General features: G+C 44.4%; 1 protein-coding gene across 8 annotated transcripts in view; it reads left to right on the forward strand.

Annotated features, from left to right (window-relative positions):
• The first annotated feature begins 5,293 nt into the window (after positions 1-5,293).
• Positions 5,294-25,535, forward strand: part of LOC137353716 (circularly permutated Ras protein 1-like) — a 119,629-nt gene continuing 99,387 nt past the window's right edge. For 2 of the 8 annotated variants that reach the window (XM_068020081.1, XM_068020089.1), the window contains exons 1-7: positions 5,294-5,613; positions 7,331-7,406; positions 11,603-11,755; positions 11,836-12,231; positions 13,639-13,806; positions 19,542-19,628; positions 22,980-23,068. In XM_068020081.1, coding sequence (XP_067876182.1) covers positions 7,370-7,406; positions 11,603-11,755; positions 11,836-12,231; positions 13,639-13,806; positions 19,542-19,628; positions 22,980-23,068 — 930 coding nt within the window. In that variant the 5' untranslated portion in view covers positions 5,294-5,613; positions 7,331-7,369. Of the gene's footprint in view, positions 5,614-7,330; positions 7,407-10,998; positions 11,065-11,399; positions 11,526-11,602; positions 11,756-11,835; positions 12,232-13,638; positions 13,807-19,541; positions 19,629-22,979; positions 23,069-25,535 lie in introns of those variants that run through there. The other 6 variants (XM_068020084.1, XM_068020085.1, XM_068020083.1 and 3 more) reach the window with 6 other exon arrangements.

Genomic DNA, 25,535 nt, shown 5'->3' on the forward strand with positions numbered 1-25,535 from the left:
GATGAGGGAAGGGCTGTAGATGTCATATACATGGACTTCAATAAGGCGTTTGATAAGGTTCCCCATGGTAGGCTGATGGAGAAAGTGAAGTCGCATGGGGTCCAGGGTGTACTAGCTAGATGGATAAAGAACTGGCTGGGCAACAGGAGACAGAGAGTAGCAGTGGAAGGGAGTTTCTCAAAATGGAGACGTGTGACCAGTGGTGTTCCACAGGGATCCGTGCTGGGACCACTGTTGTTTGTGATATACATAAATGATTTGGAGGAAAGTATAGGTGGTCTGATTAGCAAGTTTGCAGACGACACTAAGATTGGTGGAGTAGCAGATAGTGAAAGGGGACTGTCAGAGAATACAGCAGAATATAAATAGATTGGAGAGTTGGGCAGAAAAATGGCAGATGGAGTTCAATCAGGGCAAATGCAAGGTGATGCATTTTGGAAGATCCAATTCAAGAGGGAACTATACAGTAAATGGAAAAGTCCTGGGGAAAATTGATGTGCAGAGAGATTTGGGTGTTCAGGTCCATTGTTCCCTGAAGGTGGCAACGCAGGTCAATTAGAATTAGAATTAGAATTAGAATATTACAGCGCAGTACAGGCCCTTCGGCCCTCGATGTTGCGCCGATCATCTGACCTACACTATTCCATTTACATCCATATGTCTATCCAATGACCACTTAAATGCCCTTAAAGTTGGCGAGTCTACTACTGTTGCAGGCAGGGCGTTCCACGCCCCTACTACTCTCTGCGTAAAGAAACTACCTCTGACATCTGTCCTATATCTTTCACCCCTCAACTTAAAGCTATGTCCCCTCGTGTTTGCCATCCTCATCCGAGGAAAAAGACTCTCACTATCCACCCTATCTAACCCTCTGATTATCTTGTATGTCTCTATTAAGTCACCTCTCCTCCTCCTTCTCTCTAACGAAAACAACCCCAAGTCCCTCAGCCTTTCCTCGTAAGACCTTCCTTCCATACCAGGCAACATCCTAGTAAATCTCCTCTGCACCCTTTCCAAAGCTTCGACATCCTTCCTATAATGCGGTGACCAGAACTGCACGCAATACTCCAGGTGCGGCCTCACCAGAGTTTTGTACAGCTGCATCATGACCCCGTGGCTCTGAAACTCGATCCCCCTACTAATAAAGGCTAACACACCATATGCCTTCTTAACAGCCCTATTAACCTGGGTAGCAACTTTCAGGGATTTATGTACCTGGATACCAAGATCTCTCTGCTCATCTACACTACCAAGAATCTTCCCATTAGCCCAGTACTCTGCATTGCTGTTACTCCTTCCAAAGTGAATCACCTCACACTTCTCCGCATTAAACTCCATTTGCCATCTCTCAGCCCAGCTCTGCAGCCTATCTATGTCCCTCTGTACCCTACAACACCCTTCGACACTATCCACAACTCCACCGACCTTCGTGTCATCCGCAAATTTACTAACCCACCCTTCTACACCCTCATCCAGGTCGTTTATAAAAATGACAAACAGCAGTGGCCCCAAAACAGAACCTTGCGGTACACCACTAGTAACTAAACTCCAGGATGAACATTTGCCATCAACCACCACCCTCTGTCTTCTTCCAGCTAGCCAATTTCTGATCCAAAGCTCTAAATCACCTTCAACCCCATACTTGCGTATTTTCTGCAATAGCCTACCGTGGGGAACCTTATCAAACGCCTTACTGAAATCCATATACACCACATCCACGGCTTTACCCTCATCCACCTGTTTGGTCACCTTCTCGAAAAACTCAATAAGGTTTGTGAGGCACGACCTACCTTTCACAAAACCGTGCTGACTATCGCAAATGAACTTATTCTTTTCAAGATGATTATAAATCCTGTCTCTTATAACCTTTTCCAACATTTTACCCACAACCGAAGTAAGGCTCACAGGTCTATAATTACCAGGGCTGTCTCTACTCCCCTTCTTGAACAAGGGGACAACATTTGCTATCCTCCAGTCCTCCGGCACTACTCCTGTCGACAATGACGACTTAAAGATCAACAACAACGGCTCTGCAATCTCCTCCCTGGCTTCCCAGAGAATCCTAGGATAAATCCCATCTGGCCCAGGGGACTTATCTATTTTCACTCTTTCCAAAATTGCTAACACCTCCTCCTTGTGAATCTCAATCCCATCTAGCCTAATAGGCTGTATCTCAGTAATCTCCTCGGCAACATTTTCTTTCTCTACTGTAAATACTGACGAAAAATATTCATTTAACGCTTCCCCTATCTCCTCCGATTCCGCACACAACTTCCCACTACTATCCTTGATTGGCCCTGTTCTAACTCTTATCATTCGTTTATTCCTGATATACCTATAGAAAGCCTTAGGGTTTTCTTTGATCCTATCCGCCAATGACTTCTCGTGTCCTCTTCTTCTTGCTCTTCTTAGCCCTCCCTTTAGATCCTTCCTGGCTAGCTTGTAACTCTCAAGCGCCCTAACTGAGCCTTCACGTCTCATCCTAACATAAGCCGCCCTCTTCCTCTTGACAAGCGCTTCAACTTCTTGAGTAAACCACGGCTCCCTTGCTCGACAACTTCCTCCCTGCCTGACAGGTACATACTTATCAAGGACACGCATTAGCTGCTCCTTGAATAAGCTCCAATAGAGTGGTCAAGAAGGCATACGGCATGCTTTCCTTCATCGGACGGGGTATTGAGTACAAGGGTTGGCAGGTCATGTTACAGTTGTATAAGACCTTGGTTCGGCCACATTTGGAATACTGCGTGCAGTTCTGGTCGCCACATTACCAAAAGGATGTAGATGCTTTGGAGAGGGTGCAGAGGAGGTTCACCAGGATGTTGCCTGGAATGGAGGGCGCTAGCTATGAAGAGAGGTTGAGCAGATTAGGATTATTTTCATTAGAAAGACGGAGGTTGAGGGGGGACCTGATTGAGGTGTACAAAATCATGAGAGGTATAGACAGGGTGGATAGCAAAAAGCTTTTTCCCAGAGTGGGGGATTCAATTACTAGGGGTCACGAGTTCAAAGTGCAAGGGGAAAAGTTTAGGGGGGATATGCGTGGAAAGTTCTTTACGCAGAGGGTGGTGGGTGCCTGGAATGCGTTGCCAGCGGAGGTGGTAGACGCGGGCACGATAGTGTCTTTTAAGATGTATCTGGACAGATACATGAATGGGCAGGAAGCAAAGAGATACAGACCCTAAGAAAATAGGCGACATGTTTAGATAGAGGATCTGGATCGGCGCAGGCTTGGAGGGCCGAAGGGCCTGTTCCTGTGCTGTAATTTTCTTTGTTCTTTTGTTCTTTGAGAGAGATAGCACCAGAATATAAAATAGTAAGGTATATGGGGTCAGAGTAAAATGGAAAGAAACAAGGTCTAAATTAGGTTTACAGTGCATGCATGTAAACACACAAAGCATGGGAAATAAGTTTGGTGAGCTGCAGGCCAAATAGTCACATGAGAATATGATTTTGTGGTGATAACAGAGACCTGGCTCAAGAAAGGGCAGGACTAGGCCCTCACTGGGGAAGTGGTGGTGTAGTGGTAATGTCACTGGACTAGTATCCAGAGGCCCAGGCTAGTGCTTTGGGGACATGGGTTCGAATCCCACCATGGCAGACGGTGAAATCTGAATTCAATTAATAAATCTGGAATTAAAAAGCTGGTCTAATGGTGACCATGAAACCATTGTCGATTGTGCAGAAACTCATCTGGTTCACTAATGTCCTTTTGGAAAGAAAATCTGCCGTCTTTACCTGGTCTGGCCTACATGTGACTCCAGACCCATAGCAATGTGGTTGACTCTTAAATGCCCTCTGAAATGGCCTAGCAAACCGCTCAGTTCAAGGGCAATAAGGGATGGGCGCTAAATGCTGGCCTAGTCAGTGACGCCAATATCCCATGAACGAATAAAAAAGTTATAATATTCCTGGATACAAGGTGTTCAGGAAAGGTAGGGAAGGAAAGAAAGGAGGAGGCGTGGCAGTATTGATGAATGAGAATGTTATGGTGCTGGAGAGAGAGGATGGCCTAGAGGGGGGGTCAATGACAGAATCTAGTTGATTATGTTTAAGAAGCAATAGAGGTGCCATTACACTACTGGATATGCCTATAGGTCACCAGTTAGTGGGACAGATATAAAGGCATAAATTTGGATGGAAATTAGAGAGGTGCAAAAGCTAGAGTAGTAATGGGGGACCTTAATTACCCTGATATAGACTGGGATAGTAATAGTGTAAAGGGCAGAGGAGGGAAAGAATGTCAAAAATTAATTCAGTAGAACTTTCTTGATCAGGATGTCTATAGCCCAGCGAGGATGTTGGCATTGCTGGATCTGGTTCTGAGAAATGAGGTGGGTCAAGTTGATCAGGTGTCAGTCGGGGAATATTTAGGTGACAGTGATCATAGATTAATGAGGTTTAGGTTAGCTACAGAAAAGTTAAGGGAGGAATCCAGAGAAAAAAATACTTAATTGGAGAAGTGTCAAAGGAAGGCTGAAGGGTAACCTAATTTTAAAATTATGAAAGATTTTGATAGAGTGGATACAGAGAAAATGCTTCCTCATGTGGGGAAGAGCAAAACTAGAGGCCATCAATATAATTTGGTCACCAATAGGGAATTCAGAATAAACTCCTTTACCCAGAGAATGATGTGAATGTGGAACTCGTTACCACAGGGAGAGGTTGAAGTAACCAGTATAGATGCATTTAAGGGGAAGCAAGACAAGTGTATGAGGAAGAAGGGAATAGAGGGTTAAGATGATAGATTTAGATGATGAAAGACAGGAGGAAGCTTGACTGGAGCATAAACACCAACATGGACTGGTTGGACCAAATAGCCTGTTTTTGTGCTGTTGATCCTGTGTAATTTTAATGGGGTGAGAACAGATCTGGCTCAAGTAAACTGGAATCAAAGATCGGCATGCACAACTGTAACGGAACAATGGGTTGTTTTTCAAGATGAGATAGTTCAGGTCCAGTCAAGGTACATTTTCATGAGGGGAAAAGGTAGGACAACCAAAGCTTGGATGACAAAAGAGATGGACAGCAAGATGAAGCAGAAAAAGAGTGCATATGACAGATGTCAGATTGATAATACAAGTGAGAACCAGGCTGAATATAAGAAGTTCAGAGGAGAAGTAAAAAAGGGCATGAGAGGCCAAGCAAGAATGTAAGAGACTGGCAGCTAATATAAAGGGGATTCCCACATGGATACAATGCGCAACGGTTTGCACTTGAGGGGAACCTGCCATCTGGTGGGAGTCCTGTCCAACTGTTGACTCGACCTCACATTTATGCGTCAGCCTAAAACGCCAAGCAGTAAAAGCCTACCGTAGCTTCACAAAACCTTTGTATTTAGAGACATGAAACTAAGCGCGTGTATTGTAACACTGTTGGTGTCGGCAAGTGCCAGAGTTCACAGGTGTACCCAGCCCTCGGGTGTCGCTGTGTACTCAGTTGCCAGGTAATACTCACCTGGACAGGTGCCAAGTTTCAGTTTCTCCCAACAATCCCGGGAAACGAAACTAAGAGCCAGAACGGCTGCTGCTGTGGACCATCTGTGGCTTTCCGAGTGAAAAATCCTCCAGAAACTTGCTCGATTTCAGACTCGGTTTTAACTACATGACAACAGTAAGTACAAACTTCCTCGCTGCCAGCAAAGTGCACCCAAACTCTCTGGGTTACAGTAATATAAAAGCAAAATACTGTGGATGCTGGAAATCTGAAATAAAAACAAGAAATGCTGGAAATACTCAGCAGGTCTGGCAGCAAATATTTGTCAGTTCTGAAGAAGGGTCACTGACCTGAAACGTTAACTCTGTTTCTCTCTCCACAAATGCTGCCAGACCTGCTGAATATTTCCAGTATTTCTTGTTTTTATCTCTGGGTTACAGCCCGTGTTCAGTTTAATTCTGATGATTATTTAGCAGGAAGTGGAATAAAGATGTATTCGAATTTCTATCCAGCCAGAATTCTCAATATTACATGTTCAAAGATTCCCCCCTTCTAATTACATTTATATAATGCACACTGAAGAATGCCTGCAGAGTCTCATCGACAGGTTTGCGGCTGCCTGCAATGAATTTGGCCTAACCATCAGCCTCAAGAAAACGAACATCATGGGGCAGGACGTCAGAAATGCTCCATCCATCAATATTGGCGACCACGCTCTGGAAGTGGTTCAAGAGTTCACCTACCTGGGCTCAACTATCACCAGTAACCTGTCTCTAGATGCAGAAATCAACAAGCGCATGGGAAAGGCTTCCACTGCTATGTCCAGACTGGCCAAGAGAGTGTGGGAAAATGGCACACTGACACGGAACACAAAAGTCCGAGTGTATCAAGCCTGTGTCCTCAGTACCTTGCTCGATGGCAGCGAGGCCTGGACAACGTATGCCAGCCAAGAGCGACGTCGCAATTCATTCCATCTTCGCTGCCTCCGGAGAATACTTGGCATCAGGTGGCAGGACCGTATCCCCAACACAGAAGTCCTCGAGGCGGCCAACATCCCCAGCATATACACCCTACTGAGTCAGCGGCGCTTGAGATGGCTTGGCCATGTGAGCCGCATGGAAGATGGCAGGATCCCCAAAGACACATTGTACAGCGAGCTCGCCACTGGTATCAGACCCACCGGCTGTCCACGTCTCCGCTTTAAAGACGTCTGCAAACGCGACATGAAATCCTGTGACATTGATCAGAAGTCGTGGGAGTCAGTTGCCAGCGATCGCCAGAGCTGGCGGGCAGCCATAAAGGCGGGGCTAAAGTGTGGCGAGTCGAAGAGACTTAGTAGTTGGCAGGAAAAAAGACAGAGGCGCAAGGGGAGAGCCAACTGTGTAACAGCCCCGACAAACAAATTTTTCTGCAGCACCTGTGGAAGAGCCTGTCACTCTAGAATTGGCCTTTATAGCCACTCCAGGCGCTGCTTCACAAACCACTGACCACCTCCAGACGCTTACCCATTGTCTGTCAAGATAAGGAGGCCAAAGAGAGTACCTAAAGTAGGTTAATGTTATAATGTAAAGGTTAATAACCGCAATTGTATTCATTCAGTCATTGTGGAGGTTTCCAGTGCCAGTGGCATCTCTTTAGTGCCTAACCTTGAACACCAGCTCCCGGCTGCAGGGCAGCAATGCAATGCATGTGTAGGCTAAAGCATCACGTCCCGTCCACCTGCATCCCCTTTCCTTGCTGACCTACGTTGGCTCCTGATCCAATTACTCCAAGTTAAGATTGTCAATCTATGTTTAAATGCTTCCATGGCCTCACCTGTCCCTATCTCTATAACCTCTTCCAGTCCGACAACCAACAGAACGCTACTTCTCTGACTCTGTTTTTTTGTGTACAGCAAGATGAATTCACACGGGATCAGAGGTGAGCTGGCAAGATGGATACAGAACTGGCTCAGTCACAGAAGACAGAGGGTAACAGTGGAAGGGTGTTTTTCTGAATGGGGGGATGTGACTAGTGGTGTTCCGCAGGGATCAGTGCTGGGACCTTTGCTGTTTGTAGTATATGTAAATGATTTGGAGGAAAATGTAGCTGGTCTGATTAGTAAGTTTGCGGACGACACAAAGGTTGGTGGAGTTGTGGACAATGATGAGGATTGTCAGAGGATACAGCAGGATATAGATCGGTTGGAGACTTGGGCGGAGAAATGGCAGATGGAGTTTAATCCCGACAAATGTGAGGTAATGCGTTTTGGAAGGTCTAATGCAGGTGGGAAGTATACAGTAAATGGCAGAACCCTTAGGAGTATTGACAGGCAGAGAGATCTGGGCGTACAGGTCCACAGGTCACTGAAAGTGGCAACGCAGGTGGATAAGGTAGTCAAGAAGGCATACGGCATGCTTGCCTTCATTGGTCAGGGCATAGAGTATAAAAATTGGCAAGTCATGCTGCAGCTGTACAGAACTTTAGTTAGGCCACACTTAGAATATTGTGTGCAATTCTGGTCGCCACACTACCAGAAGGACGTGGAGGCTTTGGAGAGGGTACAGAAGAGGTTTACCAGGATGTTGCCTGGTCTGGAGGGCATTAGCTATGAGGAGAGGTTGGATAAACTCGGATTGTTTTCACTGGAACGACGGAGGTGGAGGAGCGACATGATAGAGGTTTACAAAGTTATAAACGGCATGGACAGAGTGGATAGTCAGAATCTTTTTCTCAGGGTGGAAGAGTCAATTACTAGGGGACATAGGTTTAAGATGAGAGGGGCAAAGTTTAGAGGGGATGTGCGAGGCAAGTTTTTTTACACAGAGGGTGGTGAGTGCCTGGAACTTGCTGCCAGGGGAGGTGGTGGAAGCAGGTACGATAATGATGTTTAAGAGGCATCTTGACAAATACATGAATAAGATGGGAATAGAGGGATACGGTCCCTGGAAGTGGAGAAGGTTTTAGTTTAGGCAGGCATCAAGATCGGCGCAGGCTTGGAGGGCCGAATGGCCTGTTCCTGTGCTGTACTGTTCTTTGTTCTCTCCTTTCATCACACTAACGACTGTTATACCCTCAGTCATCTAGACTGCTTGCTCTGGAATTCCCTCCCTCAACCTCTCTATCTCTCTCCTTCTTCAAGACCCTCCTTAAAACTCACCTTTTTGATGAAGTTTTTGGTCCTAAAATCTTCTTTGGCTCTGCGTCCATTTCTGTCTGATTCCGCTCCTGTGAAATGCCTTGGGACATTATTCAATGTTAAAAACATTATGTAAATTCAGGTTGTTGTTGATTGATAAAGATCACTAGTAACTCTTTAAAGAACAGAACCAACAAACCACCCATGGACGATAGTTCCCATTTAATTGGTTCAATGTCATACTGCCAATAAGTGGTGTTACCTCATTCTGTAAATTTGTAAACCAGAAGATCTGCAGATTTATAATGGATATGAAAATGGCACAATTTCTTCTTCATGCTGAAACTGGCCAAGGATGTAATTAATCTAGGTGGGTGATAAAGGCAAGGGTTGCATTTCCATCTCCACTCTGTCAGAAGTTGGCTGATCTGGTTGCCAGAATCCATATCTAGAATCAGGATTGCTGCTCTTGATCTCTATCCTGTGGCCTCTGCTGGAAATTGCACAAGAACAAAATCAGGATCAGATATGAAGGCAAATGTAAAAATTCTGGCAAAATGACTGAAAATGGAACAACATTTCAGCTTCAGCCAGTCATTTCATCAGCTTACTGTTTCTGAACTGGCAGACTTCTTGTCTGACATTCAGTACCGGATGAGCAGAATTTTCCTCCAACTAAACATTAGGAAGACCAAAACCATTGTCATCGGTCCCCAGCACAAACTCCATTCCCTAACCACTGAATCCATCCCTCTCCCTGGCAACTGACTGAGGCTGAGCCAGACTGTTTGAAACCTCGGTGTCCTATTTGACCCCGAGATGAGCTTCCAACCATATATCCATGACATCACTAAGACCACCTATTTACACCTCCGTAACACTGCCCAACTCTGCCGTGTCTCAGCCTTTGTTACCTCCAGACTTGACTATTCCGACACACCTCTGGCCAGCCTTTAAACTTGAGGTCATCCTAAATTCTGCTGCCTTTTTCCCTAACTCAAACCAAGTCCTGTTTACCCTATCACCACCGTACATAGTGACTTACACTGGCTCCTTGTTAAGCAACGTCTTGATTTAAAAATTCTCGTATTTGTTTTCAAACCCCTTCATGGCCTCACCTCTAACTATCTCTGTAATCTGCTCCAGCCCCACAACCCTCAGATATCTTCACTCCTCTATTTCTGGCCTCTTGCACATCCCCTTTTTAAATGCTCCACCATTGGCAGCCGTGTCTTCAGATCCCTGGGCCCGAAGCTCTGAAATTTTCTCTCTAAACTTCTCTACCTTTTCCCTCCTTTATCATGCTCCATAAAATATATCTCTTTGATTGAGTTTTTGCTCATTTGTCCTAATATCTCCTTATGTGGTTTGGTGTCAAATTTTGTTTGATAACCCTCAGTGGAGCATATTGGAACATTTTACAATGTTAAAAGTGCTATATAAATACAAGTTGTTCTTGTTGCTTTGTTTGGGGTTGAGGCTTTGTTTTTAAAGGTATTTTCTTTTCTTCACCTGTCCACTTTGAGTGCCTGATTTTTATCTCAGCTCTGATTATTTAAAAAAATATGAGCAAGACACCACTGATTGTGAAACACACATATGCTTGCTTTTCAGATGTCAGAGGTGGTTGTTTATACTGAATGGACTGCCAGATTCCGTGAAATCATTGTAGAAATATGTAATATAGTGCTCCAGTATCTTGTTTCAAAAATAACTAGAGTAACCATATAATTTAACACATTTCCTTTAGAAACCTGCACCCTGGGTGATTTCTTTTGGTTGGATAATTGCTTAGAAACTTGGTTGTCATGGTACATATGTATAACTGGTTCAGCAAGAATATGCATCCTAAAGTTCAACTTTAAAGGAATGAAACCAACTCCTTAAAGCTGCAGTGTCTTCAGGAAAACAAATTTTGTAAACCGTTTAACTGTTTTAAAATTTATTTTTATACACAATGTAGTGAAACATTTAAGTGCATGATTCCAGCACTTATATGAGACAACTGTGCAACAGCCCCAACAAACAAATTTCTCTGCAGCACCTGTGGAAGAGCCTGTCACTCCAGAATTGGCCTTTATAGCCACTCCAGGCGCTGCTTCACAAACCACTGACCACCTCCAGGCGCGTATCCATTGTCTCTCGAGATAAGGAGGCCCAAAAGAAAGAATGAGACAATTATATACGATACATAGCTTGCTGACTCTCCTTTTCATAAATAAAAGTTTAGGTTTGCAGAGCACTTTCCATTAAAGTTGCTGGCCATTAATATTCTGTGGACTGAATAACAAAATGTTGAGTGTTGAAATGGTTACGTCACAGTTTTGCTTGTAATCAAGATCTATTTATTGTTTAGATTATTGCCTTAACGTCACACCCATTCCTAATGTCCAGCCTGCCATATTTCCGGGTAACTTTTTATTCTATATGACTTCTTCTATCAGAAGGATTTGTTTCGACCAGGTATTGCCGGAAGTAACAAGGCTGAAAAGCATCAAAGAGAAGAGCAGGTAAATCAGAATTTTGGAAGCCTGTAGATTTTCCAATGGCTGATCAGTGAGTTGAGGACAGCCACTGTTCTCAAACAGATTGAGTTTCAGGTACTTCCTCGCACTCGAGCTCGCTGTTCTAGGTTCAGAGTCTTTCTTTCCCGCGTTCATTGCTCGGCCTCCGGACACATCCCCTCCCAATTCTGGAGATCGCTAACCCTCCAATGAAAGCTGCACTTTGTACGGTGCTGTGCAGCTACTCACGCTTTTGCGGTCGGGTTTAATCCTCAGCCCCACCCCACAACACGAGCTCCCTGTAGTGTGGGGCCTGTTTATTTCAATGTACAGAACATTCCAGTTTGCTGTGCAGCTGCACCTTGGCGAACTTTATGAAATGTGTATTTTCTCCGCCAATGTAGATACTGTTTCACGCATGTGCAAAGCTTCCCTGAAGACGATTTAAACCATTGGATTGTAAAGAGGTAACTCAACAGGACTGAGAACAGTGGATGTTGACATCAAATGTTCATTGTTTCTAAATCATTATTTAACTTTACAGATTTGATTGTCTATTGTGACATTGACTGGGTCAATAAGATGGAGTTTGCCAGTAGTCATATTTACATCGGTTACTCAGCTAACACAAACCAGACAGAGCAACTTGGTTCCTACAAAAATCACCTAATGGAGTCTATGAGGAACACCACTATTAGTAAGTGTCTCTAAATAATTATTTTTTTTAGACATATCACATGACTCACCATAACTACAACTATTCCTCCCTGTTGATAGGTGAAAGTCCAGTGACCCATCTCTATGACCCAGTGACGTCCTGTAGTCCAACATCTGAGGAAAAGAAGGCTGTCGATGCCTCTTTCTATGACCCAGTGGAAGGCGGAGGTCCGGTGTATGGCAATTGGACCCCATCAATGGCTATTGTAGCTCTGAAAGCTGACCCAGTTTATGACAACATGTCCGACTTTAGCCCGGATGCTGGACTCCAAGAGGCACTCAGCAGTTCCCTCACTCCTGGCAACACCACAGCAGCACAATTGCTGTATGATGTGGCAGAAGGTTCAGGCAGTTACTATGACAACAGGAGGGCTTCAGAGCCCCAAGCTGGGCAGCATCCGGCCAACCCGCCACCTTTGCCGCTCCCCCGGCATCAGCTTGGCCACAGTACTCATGGTGAGCTCCTTCATAACATTTTTACAAATAATCATTTCTATTCTTGGTATTTCCTCCTAAGCAGTGATCATCACCCTATCCTAAGCATCTGCTCTGGCCTCTCTCGGTATGAGGGGGTCTCTCTCGGGAATGGGGGGGAAGGTCTTTCTCAGGGCTGCTGTGTCTGTTTGATGCTTGCTGCCAACTGGTGATTTCCCTCTCTCTGCAAGGACATTCCTCATGTCCACTTGCTCCATTCATTGCTTAGTGCTTTTTTAAAATCAATTGTTTACATTTCAGAAATTTCCCTTTCCTCTTTTTTTTCTTTCTTGGGTATTGTCTGTGAGCATCCAGCTCACATACCATCCACATGCTAACTCTGTCCAGTGTCCAATGATGCCATGTCTGTCTCTGTGTCTGTGTGCAAGATGTGACTTGCAGCTTTGAGTCCTGTATCCTGCTCCTCGTTCAAGAAGACATCAGTCAAGTTGAAGATTTAGTCTCAGTGTCGAGCATGCTGGAATTGCTGGAGGGGGAGGTCGAGTGATGGCAAATGGTCAGCGAAGCTGGGAAGGGAGCAGCTTTTACGTGAGCAGGAGTGTTTCAAGTGATCATCTCCACCATCACTCTACCCCAATGTTATTTTAAATTCCGGGCCTCATTTATATCCCAGCGGCAGCAGACCAAAATGGGAGATGAGACAAGTGGCTTGTGAAGGCTGGCAAAGACTGTGAGGCCCAAGACCCAGAGACTACACACTAGCACTCAGGCACATTATGAGGATTTCAGTAGGAGCCCATGGATTCACAGGCTCAGGCCCAGAGAAACAGGCTGCTAGTCCCACACAGCTATGTTTCACATTTATCTGTTCTCCCCCAGTATATTTCATGGAGCCAGTCAGCCTTGGGCCAGAGATTTGGGCCCTGCTTACGGAGCTACTTAAAGCAGCCACAGGTGGCGATCGAGCAGGAACAGGGTTGTCATTTTTGACAGCTGGTTATAACAGCAGGGCTGGCCCTTTACCACCATGCACGGTGGGTTAAAATCAATCCCTTTAGTCTTGAACAGAGGCAATGCAAATGCCTTGTAGCAATATTAGGATTGCAAATGAACGTAAAAGGTTAATGCAGAGCATATTTTCAAAGTAAGCCATGACTAATTATAACTGAATAAAAGGAAAACTTGGGACTGATGCAGGAATTCAAAAGCCTGATTAATACCTGAAGTGCTCTGTGGTGGGAATCAGGGAGCCTGAAGACAGGGGTACTGTGATGGGGAATATAGAATGAACTAGTTGGGATGAATGCTCTCACTCGCTCATATTAACAGCAGAATAGACCAGTTGGACCAAATGGCCGTTGTTTATGCTGTAAATTGTGTGTATGTAATATTTATCTTTGTGCCCATTGTGTTATTGATCTGTTACAGGTCAACCCCCTCCACTCCCACCCAGACCAAGGAATTTGAAGCATATGCCTAGTTATGTGGAACTGATTGATTTGACTCCCACCAAAGGGCCTGGGCATCGGGCATTGGCATCCCACCTTCAGCCCCAGGCCCCTCCAGATTCTTGGCCCCCTCCCTTGCCTGATAGAAGTAAGTGAATTTAGTGAATGAGGCGCACATTGTGGGACTGTGCAGCTGAATTTAACAGCTAAGTTTTTTAACATGAAACTCAATCAAGTGAATAAATATACTAGCACTAATAAGAGGTGTGGATAGCTTCACAAACTACGATCTGGATGATACGTTTCCTTCCAAACAGAAGGAAGGATGCTCATTTTTTTTGTCAATTGGATGTGTGACATGCACAGAAACCCACCATGACTTGAGTCTCTGGGTGAACTTACTGAGAAACTGTAAGGGTAGAGTTGGTGTTTACTCAATATGGCCTTTAGCTATCACCAGTAACCTGTCTCTAGATGCAGAAATCAACAAGCGCATGGGTAAGGCTTCCACTGCTATGTCCAGACTGGCCAAGAGAGTGTGGGAAAATGGCGCACTGACACAGAACACGACATGAAGTCCTGTGACATTGATCACAAGTCGTGGGAGTCAGTTGTCAGCGTTCGCCAGAGCTGGCGGGCAGCCATAAAGACAGGGCTAAAATGTGGCGAGTCAAAGAGACTTAGTAGTTGGCAGGAAAAAAGACAGAGGCGCAAGGGGAGAGCCAACTGTGCAACAGCCCCGACAAACAAATTTCTCTGCAGCACCTGTGGAAGAGCCTGTCACTCTAGAATTGGCCTTTATAGCCACTCCAGGCGCTGCTTCACAAACCACTGACCACCTCCAGGCGCGTATCCGTTGTCTCTCGAGATAAGAAGCCCAAAAGAAGGAAGAAAGAAAGAAAAGAATTCAAACACTCGGAAATCAGCCACATCAAATTGTCAGTAGGGATCAGGTAGGGCACATAGTGCTCAGGAATTGGTCCGCTCAATCCCATAGTCCTTCAAAGTTTTCCCTTCAAGTATTTATTTTGAAAGTTATCGTTGAATCTGCTTCCACCACCCTTTCAGCAGAGCATTCCAGATCACAACAACTCACTGCATTAAAACAAATCTTTCCTCATGCCTCCTCTGGTTCTTTTGCCAATCATCTTTCATCTGTATCCTCTGGTTACTAACCCTTCTGGCACTGCAAACAGTTTCTCTTTATTTACTTTGTTAAAACCATTCATGATTTGGAACATTGTAAAATTTAGGTTTGGGAGTCACAGATACCCAAAGAAAGGGGTCAAGCTCATAATGTGATTTTTAAAATAGTTCATTAAGAAGCAAAAGTTTAAATAAATGAATGTATACGCTAAATAGACAGAAAAGACATAGGCCTGTAACAAGTTGAATGGATTACCGATCCTAGATGATGCAGTGGGACAGAATGATGTTGGAGGTCTCCCTGATGGATGAAACAGGGGAGGTGTTGGTGGTCTCTTTGGTGCATGGGGTCCTCAGTCTTCTTGAGCTAACCAGTGTTAGGCTGGAGCCAGCGTGGATACACATTGAGAAGCTCTTTTCCATCCGAAGAAGACTGAAGATTTCCCTTCCAAGCATCTGTTTATATACTTTATTTCTAGTGGCTGGTGAATGTACCATGTCAATTACTTGTTCGATTCCAATTGCCTAATCATCAAGGGACAGGTATTGTAAGTAAACCCCTCCCCTACCCATCACTCTGCCCCCTGAAGCACCTTGTGCTTGGTATTGTTCGTAAAATTCTGTCAGACACTTGTCTAGAGAGGGTACAAGGCTCCATCTTATCAGCTTTAGGAATGTCTTGTTTCAGAGCCTGTGGTGGAGTCATGTCCTTGGCAGAGAGAACAGACCTGCACCGTCCTCGTTGCCTGCTATGGAATCTTTCTTGACCAGAGAGACAGCGAGAGAACTATTTCTATAAGATTTTTAAGGTTATTAGACAGCCATTTCTTACATCTCCATCAAATCTCCTCTTAACCTGTAGTCTCTCCACATCAATGAAGTCCCATTCTAATCATTCTCTTTTCACCAAGGCCATGACACTCTACCTAAAATATGATGCCCAGAATTGAACACAATCCTCCAGCTGAGACCTAACCAGTTTTTTATAAAAGTTTAGCATCACTTCTTGTTTTTGTACTCTGCTTCTATTAATAAGGCCAAGGATCTGGTTCCTTTTTAACAGCCTCTCAACCTGTCCTCTCACCTTTAAGTTGTATTTACATACACCCCCAGACATCTCTGTTCCTGCACACTCTTTAAAATTGTAACATTTATTTTATATTACCTCTTCTCATTCATCCTACCAAAATGACGTAATGACTTTGTGGCCAGTATTCTAACCGCACCCCCCTCTCCTCCCCCCCCGCCCCTGCCATTACTGGGAGTGGGTTGAGAAACAGGGGGGGTGGGTGTGGGGGGTGTTAAATGTTTTTTTTATTCATTCATGGGATGTGGGTGTCACTGGCCAGGCCAGCATTTATTGCCCATCCCTAATTCCCCTTGAGAAGGTGGTGGTGAGCTGCCTTCTTGAACCGTGCAGTCCATGTGGGGTAGGTACACCCACAGTGCTGTTAGGAAGGGAGTTCGTGGGAAGGCTGGGGTGGGATGCTGTACCCATTGCATAGCTGCCTCCACTGTTAATTTAATCGACCCCCTTCCTCTCACTGGGGCCTGGCTGATTGACCCCAGCGAGCCATGACCCCAGTTACTTTCTTTTCTGGCCTCCATCACTGGTTGGGACCAGACACTGCTGCAGTCCCAGCAGTGACCGACTCTTCCGGTGGTGCCGCTGGGACTGAAGAGCCACTGGCCATCTGATTGGCTGACAGCTCTTGGAGGTGGGACATCCTGCCTCAGAGGGGCGGAAAGACCTCAGACATTTAATTGCTTGAGCCACACAAAATAGCATCAAGGCTTCCAGGGCCGCTGGAAGCAAGCTCGCCCCCGCTTTCAAGCTGTTGGGTGAGGCCACCGCCTCCTCACTAAATCCTGGTCTGTGAATCATTGTACTCTTCTCTGCATTAATTTCATCTGCCATGTATTTTTCCATTTTACTGAACAGGTAACAAACAATGGTATCAATACTCCAGGGACAGGCAATGCTAAAATAATTACAGTAGTTATAGCAGGAGTACAGCTGTGGAGATAATGCAGAAAGGTCAGCATGATTGTATTGAATGGCAGAGCTGGCTCGAAAGGCTGAATGATCTACACCTGCTTCTATTTCTTATGCTCTTATATTTTCCCTTCCATCATCCAATTTCCAAAAGTTGAAAGTATAAAGAACTTAACTCATTACTCCATGTGATCCAGCTATCTATTGTTAAAAAAAGGAAGTGGTAACCAAATATATTCTCCCTTTCTACATTAGTTTCCAGCACATTGTCTGTCCTTTGTTCCCAGTTAATTTACATACTTGAGTTGCTAACCTCCTCGTGAGTGAGGTGAGGTTGAGTGTTGGGAGGCCAGCAAGGTTCCCCATGAACTGGAGAGACCTGTGGTGAGTCTCGTCTGAGGGTAACTGCTGTCCCAGCTGTAGGAGCAAAGGTGAGCCAGGCCACATATGAAGGTCCTTCTTACGAACAAACTAATTAGGAGCAGGTGTGGGCTCCTCGGCCACTCCAGCCTGCTCCACCATTCAACATGATCATGCCTGATCTGATTGTAACCTCAACTCCACATTCTGCCTACCACCAATAACCTTTTACCCCCTTACTTATCGAGAATCTATCGAGCTCTGCCTTAAAAATATTCAAAGACTCTGCTTCCATTGCCTTTTGAGGAAGAGAATTCCAAAGACTCACAATCCTAGGAGAAAAATATTCTCTTCATCTCTGTTTTAAATAGGTAACCCCTTATTTTTAAACAGTGACCCCTAGTTCTAGATTCTGCCACATCCACCCTGTCAAGACCCCACAGGATCTCATATATTTCAATCAAGTCGCCTCTTACTCTTCTAAACTCCAGCGGTTACAGGTCTAGCCTGTCCAATCTTTCCTCAAAAGACAACCCACCCATTCCAGGTATTAGTCTAGCAAACCTTCTCTGAACTGCTTCCAATGCATTTACATCCTTCCTTAAATAAGGAGACCAATTCTGTACACAATACCGCAAATGTGCTCTCACCAATGCCCTGTATAACTGAAGCAGAACCTCCCTACTTTTGTATTCAATTCCCCTCGCAATAAATGATAACATTCTATTAGCTTTCCCAATTACTTGCTGTACCTGTATACTAACCTTTTGCAATTCATGCACTAGGACACCCAGATCCCTCTGCATCTCAGAGCTCTGCAATCTCTCACCATTTAGAGAATATGCTTTTTTACTCTTCCTGCGAAAATGGACAATTTCACATTTTCCCACATTCTACTCCATTTGCCAGATCTTTTCTCACTCACTTAAACTATCTATATCCCTTTGTAGCCTCCTATGTCCTCTTCACAAGTTACTTTCCTACCTATCTTTGTGTCATCAGCAAATTTAGCAACCATACCTTCGGTCCCTTCATCCAAGTCATTTAAATAAATTGTAAGAAGTTGCGGGCCCGGCACTGATCCCTGTGGCACACCACTTGTTACATTTTGCCAATCAGAAAATGACCCATTTATGCCTACTCTCTGTTTCCTGTTAGCTAACCAATCTTCTTTCCGTGCCAATATGTTACCCCCTACACCATGAGCTTTTATTTTCTGCAGTAAGCTTTGATGTGGCACCTTATCAAATGCCTTCTGGAAATCTAAGTACAATACATCCACCGGTTCCCCTTTATCCACTGAAAATGTTACTTCAAAGAACTCCATAAATTGGTCAGACATAATTTCCCTTTCACAAAAACATGTTGACTCTGCCATTTGAAGTTATTTGGGGGGGCTTTATGAAAATGGGTTAATTTCCATTCTCTAGAGTGGAGGTGACATTTGCGCCTACTCCTTGCAGCCCACTGGTTGCGCACACAGTTTCTGTGGTGCTACTGGTCAGTTAGGTCCTTGGAAACCTGGTGAAGCATCTGTTCAAAGCATCTATTACAGCACTGTTAGCTGTCACTCCAGAAGTCACCAATGCCTTTCTAACCTGGCGTTGCGACCCCTGCCGCCCGTATACAATTCAGTCCGTAGATACAAGTCCAACCAATTCAATTCACTCCACTAAATGTCAAGTGGAATAAATCAAATTGGCTGAACTCTGGTCTTATAGGAAGGAAGCTGAGTAGCGTTGTTCACTTGGTAATTATGACTGAAGTTGTTTGCAAAGACCTCAGCCCTGTATCATGAAGACAGTGACGTCTTCCAGCCAGAGTGAAGGAAATGTGCATCCAGACTTCACAGACTCTGAGTCTGCGCAGTGAGCGTCTCTATGATATCATCGCACTCGTGCTGCAACTTCCTTCCATTCCATCCATCCAAAAGTGGTAAGTACAGTGAGTGCACTATAGATGTAAAATTAATGCTGTCAACTGGAGAAAGTGAACATTCCAGTGGTCAGGTCGGACTCGGGTTTGGACGAGCATGGGAAAAAAATGGAAGGACTCAGGCCGGGTCAGGCTGATTGCTTGACATTTGGTTCAGAGACTAGTCTCAGTAAGGTTTTGGGTCCCTTCCCTAAAGGATGTTAGTGACCTCATTGTGTTTTGATGAAAATCTGGCCTGTTGATTTGGGTTGACTTTTGCAAGTTTCCATTGTGATTTGAATCGCCACCTATGGGCTCTTCCAGAACCATTACTAGTTCACTATTGTACCTGCTTCTGAAGGTGAGTGTGTTTAATGGCTACAGGCATTGTGTTGATGGTGTCTCACACCATAGTGTGTTTACCGGGCTGCTGCTACATCAATATCTATCTTTCCTTTTTTCACCAGCATTTCTGAAACACGAAAAGGAAGAATTAAAGGGGAACATCAATGTGGTATTGGTGAACTTGGGGAAGCTAGTCGACATCAAGAATGGTAAAGATTAAAATTCATTATGATTCACTGATCACAGTACCACATAATCTAATACTGATTGCACATGCAGCACAGTACAAGTCACATAATCGAGTATTAATACTATCCTGTACTGGATATGTGGGTTTTTTCAACTTCTGTCCCCACCTTCCCCCCCCCCCCCCCCCCCCCGCCCCATTTCTAACCTGAGAAACGAGTGGCCAACAGTGGAAATTTGGGAGTAGCCTAGTAAAGGCCTGCTATCTGACCCAAACCCGACAGGACCCGACGACATGTGTCGGGTTGCTCTTCTGGGTCTGGCTTTCGGGCTCGGCTCAGGTCAGGTCGGGTCCGGGTCAGACACACAGTACTACCTTTTGCTCTGCTGGGAGGAAAAGGGAAGTTGAATAAGTAAGCATCAAAATTTGAAAAGCTGCCTGAGCTGAGAGTCTGGGATGTCAAGGAGGGAAACGTGCATTCAGACTTCACAGACTCTGAGTCTGCGCAGTGAGCGTCTCTATGATGTCATCGCACTCATGCTGCAACTTCCTTCCATTCCATCCATCCAAAAGTGGTAAGTACAGTGAGTGCACTATGGATGTAAAATGAATGCTGTCAACTGGAGAAAGTGAACATTCCAGTGGTCGGGTCGGACTCGGGTTTGGACGAGCATGGGAAAAAATGGAAGGACTCAGGCCGGGTCAGGCTCGGGTCCGATATGGTCCTGTCGGGTTCGGGTCGGGTTTTATTTTCCAGACCCGAGCAGGCCTTTAAAGCCTAGGGAAGACCTGATGCAATTTTAGAGGGGTTGTAAATGGGGGTAGAAGTAAATCCTGATCCTACACATGGGCAGTGAGCTGCTTAAATAGCTGAAAAAGTACTTCTGACACCACTGCAGCCTTTGGGCATGTCTTCCTGCTGTACCAGCTCAGTTCCCCTATGGCCACGGCATATTTCCCAGCACCTGGTGAGAGAACAACGGCCGACTGACCGGTTAAGCCTGAAATGGTTCTGCTTCCTGTCACTGGGCTGCTCTGCCCACTTCAATAATTTGGAAAGAAGTTAAACATTTCCTCTATTGATTTCTGACTGGAGATCTATTTTACAGGTGGTGGGAAGTCTTCGTACCTCACCCAGATGCTCACTGTTTATGTGTGACAGTAAGTGTCAGAAAGCAATTGGACAGTGGGGGACATCACGCCTGAGTCTGAATCTGTTGCACACCAGTCAGTCAGTCCTTAGAATCCTTCCTGAAATCTGTTTATTAATTCTAGGAATACAATTCATGATATAACCAAGGGTCCACAGTTAACAGGGTATAAATTAGACTTTATTGCGCCTGTTTCTCAAGGCTAAATTTCTGGGACTTGACCTGAAATTAGGTTGGCCATTTGTCAGATGTTCAAGCAGTTGCTTAAAATGGGCATTAGGTTTCTCAATAGCATTTGCAAAGGGGCTAACACCTGCCTCAGGCCCCCTCAGTAACACTGGGTCCAGATAGTCTGGACGGTAAATCTACCTACAAAGTCAGTCTGGACGGTAAATCTACCTACAAAGTCAGTCTAGACGGTAAATCTATCTTCCCAGTCAGTCAGAAATAGGAGCAGGAGTAAGCCATACAGCCCCTCACTATTCTGGCATTCAATAAAATCAAGACTGAACTACCTCAACACAAGTTTCCTGCCTTATCCCCATTTACCTTGATTCCCTTAGTGCCCAAAATTCTACTGATTTCATTAAAATATACTCAACTATGGAGCTTCCAGAACCCTCTCTAAAGTAGAGAATTCCAAAGATTCACAACCCTCCGAGTGAAGAGATTTCTCCTTATCTCAGTCCTCAGATGGTGGGGGAGTCCAGAACCAGGATCATAGACTAAGGATACGGGGTAAACCTTTCAGGACCGAGATGAGGAGAAATTTCTTCACCCAGAGAGTGGTGAGCCTGTGGAATTCGCTATCACAGAAAGCCGTTGAGGCCAAAACATTGTATGTTTTCAAGAAGGAATTAGATATAGCTCTTGGGTCTAAAGGGATCAAAGGGTATGGGGGGAAAGCGGGAACAGGTTATTGAGTTGGATGATCAGTCATGATAATGAATGGCGGAGCAGGCTCGAAGGGCCAAATGGCCTACTCCTGCTCCTATTTTCTATGTTTCTAAGTGACTGACCCCTTATCCTGAGACAATGATCCTATATCTGGACTCTCCAGCCAAGGGAGTCAGCCGCTCAACGGCTGGCCTGTCAAGCCTTCTAAGAATTTTATATGTTTCAAAGAGATCACTTCTCATTCTTCTAAACTACAAAGAATATAGGTACATTGTACTCCATCTCTTCCCATTTGGCAGCCCTCATTCCAGGAACCAATCTAGTGAACCTTTGTTGCACCCCTCCAAGGCAAGTATATCTTCCTTAGGTAAGGAGACCAAAATTGTACAGCATACTCCAAGTGTGGTCTTACCAAAGCCCTATATAATTATAGCAAGACTTCCTTACTGTTATATTCCAACCCACTTACAATAAAGGCTGATGTGTCATTTGCCTTTCCACTTTGCTTGCTGTACTTGCAATGTTAACTTTCTGTGATTTGTGTACAAGGACATCCGAATCCCATTGTGTACCAACATTTAGTAGTTTCTCATCTTTTTAAAATAAATTGTGCTTTTCCATTCTTCCTACCAAAGTAGATCATTTCATACTTCCTGACATTATACTTCATTTGCCACTTTCTTGCCCAATAACTTAAGTAGTCTATTTCCTTTTCCAGCCTCATCGCACCATCCCCAAAGCTTACTTTCCCACCTAGCTTTGTATCATCATAAACTTTGGATACATTACACTATGTCCCCTCATCTAAGTCATTAATATAAATTGTAAATAGCCGAGGCCCAAGTACCGATTCTTGCATGACACTAATAGTTGCAGCCTACCATCCTGAAAGTGACCCATTTTATGTATACAGGCCTTTGTAACCCAGATACAGGCCCCGGTGCTTCCCATTTTGGAAAATCTTTGGAACTCTAGGGCTCATTGTTGAAGTGAACATCTATCAAAGGGTAGTTTTCCTCCTCGGTACATCTGGGAGCTGAGCCTTCATCAGGCCCAAGAAAGAGGAAAACCTACCTTACATTTTTATCTTAACTGTAAAAATACAATTTTCATATTAAAACACCAAACTTCCAGATAGCTGATGTTTGATGTTCCACTGTTTGTTTAAGCTGTTGCAGAATAAAATTATCTTGTCCAGCTTTGAGCTTTATTGGAAACTGTTCATGAAGTATGTGTGTATTTGTAGTCTAAGGCTGTATGAAACACACTCAGGCTTTGCTCCTTGTTCACTGCAATGTTCTAGCATTTAGTGTTTTGGTTTGCAGTGAAGCCGCAGATGTGTGCTCCAGTGTATTGCCAGAATTGCTCGGCAGCCATGTCCAATTTCAGCAAGGTACTCGACTCGCATGCTGAGGTGAGTAAGAGCTGTTCCACATGGACTGGTTGAATGTGGTACGTTGAGTAAGAGAAGGAATGTTCTGCTTCACTTCAACAGGCCACCATCTATAATCTGAGTGTGGCAGTTACCTTCAAAATATTCTGTGAACACAACTTCATAATTCATACTAAGGGGAATGCAACATTTTAATGCTATCTTAAGGCTTAGAAGATGGGAAGAAGCAACAAAATTCGTAATGTTTAGGTATGTAGTTAGTATGAGTGATCATCTGGTCTAGACTTGAGGTCAAGTGGCTTTTATACATTGTCTCATGGGTTAAGAAATCATGCATTATATTTAGTGTTCCACTACTTTTCATTTTATGTCTTTTCCATACAAAATCGACACTTTCTGGGTGGTCATGGGCTTGGATTCCGCACATGGTAAGCTCTCTGGCTTCATATCTTGGATAATATATATACATTTCCCCTCCTGGCAGCACATCCCAGCCTGAAAGTCACTTGTGTAGGTGAACTGCCACAGACACATCTATGTCCTACTGAAGTATGTGCTGACATCACCATGACTCTTATAGCTAACTTTCTTCCCAACTTTTCCTCCAGTCTTCTTCTCCCCTCCTACCTTCGTAATTGGCTTTGTTTACGTTTAAGATTCTTGTTTGTGATTGAAATGTGTCACTTTCAAACTTAACATGAAATTCAATGATATTAGGATCACTATTTCCCAGTGGATCTTTTACTATGGCATTGCTTATTAACCCTGCTTCGTTACACAATATGTGATTTAAGATAGCTTTATCCCTAGTTGGTTCTACAACGTATTGCTGCAAGAAACTGTCACGAAAACATTCTACAAACTCATCTTCTAGACCACTGTTGCCAATTTGACTGCCCCAGTCTATATGCAGATTAAATTCCCCCACAATTAATACATTACCTTTTTTACATGCTCCAATAATTTCCCATGTAATGTTCTGTCCAATAATATAACTACTGTTAGGGGACCTGTAAACTACTCCCACCAGTGTTTTCTGACTCCTGCTATCCATAATTTCCACCCAAACTGATTCTACTTCATGATCTTCTGAGGCCAGATCCCTTCTTATTAATTTCCTTATGTCATCCTTTACAATGAGGGCTAGCCCTCCTCCTTTACCATTCTGTCTGTGTCTCCGAAATATTGTGTACCCTGGAATATTCATTTTCCCGACCTTGATCTCCTTGTAACCATGTCTCGATAATGGCAATTAGATCTAAATCATTTACCTCCTATTCGTGCCACTAGTTCATCGATCTTATTACAGATGCTTCGTGCATTCAGAAAAAGTAACTTTAATGTCATTTTTTTTAGCTCTATTCCCTGCAATGACCTTATTTGCCAATGTACAATTATTGTTAAACTTTCTGTCCCTTCCTGTCCCATTCTGTTGGGAGTTGCCGACATCACTATCCTGCTCCGATGCCCTGACCTCTCTCTTTGGATTTCTAAATTTCCCTTTACCCAAACCCTCCCCCACTGCCTGTTACCTTGAAGCCCTGTCCACAGCCCTAGTTATGCGATTGGCCAGGACACTGGTCCCAGCCTAACGGAATAGCTGTCTTCCCTCAGTACTGATGCCAGTGCCCCAAGGATCGAAACCCTTTCTTCCCACACCACTCTTTGAGCCACACATTTAGTTCTCAAATCTGTTTGACCCTGTGCCAATTTGCACGTGGCTCAGGTAACAATCCAGAGATGATTACCTTTGATGTTCTGTGTTTTAGTTTGGAACCTAACTCCTCATTCTCTAAGTAGAACATCAGTTCCAGTTCTACCTATGTCATTGGTTCCCACATGGACCACGACAACTGGATCCTCCTCCTCCCACTCCAGGTTCCTCTCCAGCCACGAAGAGAGGCCCTTAACCCTGGCACTGGGCAGGCAACACAGCCATTGGAGCTCCCGGTCACGGCTGCAGAAAACAGCATCTATCTCCCTGACTATACTGTCTCCTATCACTATCACATTCCACTTCACTCGGCCCCCCCCCCCCCACTATAATGGCATCTTTCACCATTGTGCCATGGTCAGTCTGCTCATCCACTTTGCAGTCCTTCTCTTCATCCACACAAGAAGCAAGGACCTCGCACCAGTTGGACAAGGTTAGGAGAGAGAATTCTTGATTTTTCAGTACCCTTTCTGTGGATAAATTGCTTCCTGTTTTCACTCCTGAACAGTTTAGCTCTAATTTGAAGATTAAATCCCCTTGTTTATGATTACTCCAGGAGCAAATAATTTCTCCTTATAAAATCCTTTTAACATTTTAAATCCCTCTATCAAATCACCCCTCAATCTGCTATGCTCACTTGTTTGGAGTAATTTATTTCCTGAGGGTTATTGGAGTATGGAATGCTCACCACTGTGAATAGTTGAGGCAGAAGCAATTTCATCTTTTAAGGAAATATATTAAATTTTAATGTGGAGAAAGCCACGGGGTTATTGG

This window comes from Heterodontus francisci, chromosome 41 (genome assembly GCF_036365525.1).
Source record: "Heterodontus francisci isolate sHetFra1 chromosome 41, sHetFra1.hap1, whole genome shotgun sequence".
In the NCBI taxonomy this organism is placed as follows: domain Eukaryota; kingdom Metazoa; phylum Chordata; class Chondrichthyes; order Heterodontiformes; family Heterodontidae; genus Heterodontus; species Heterodontus francisci.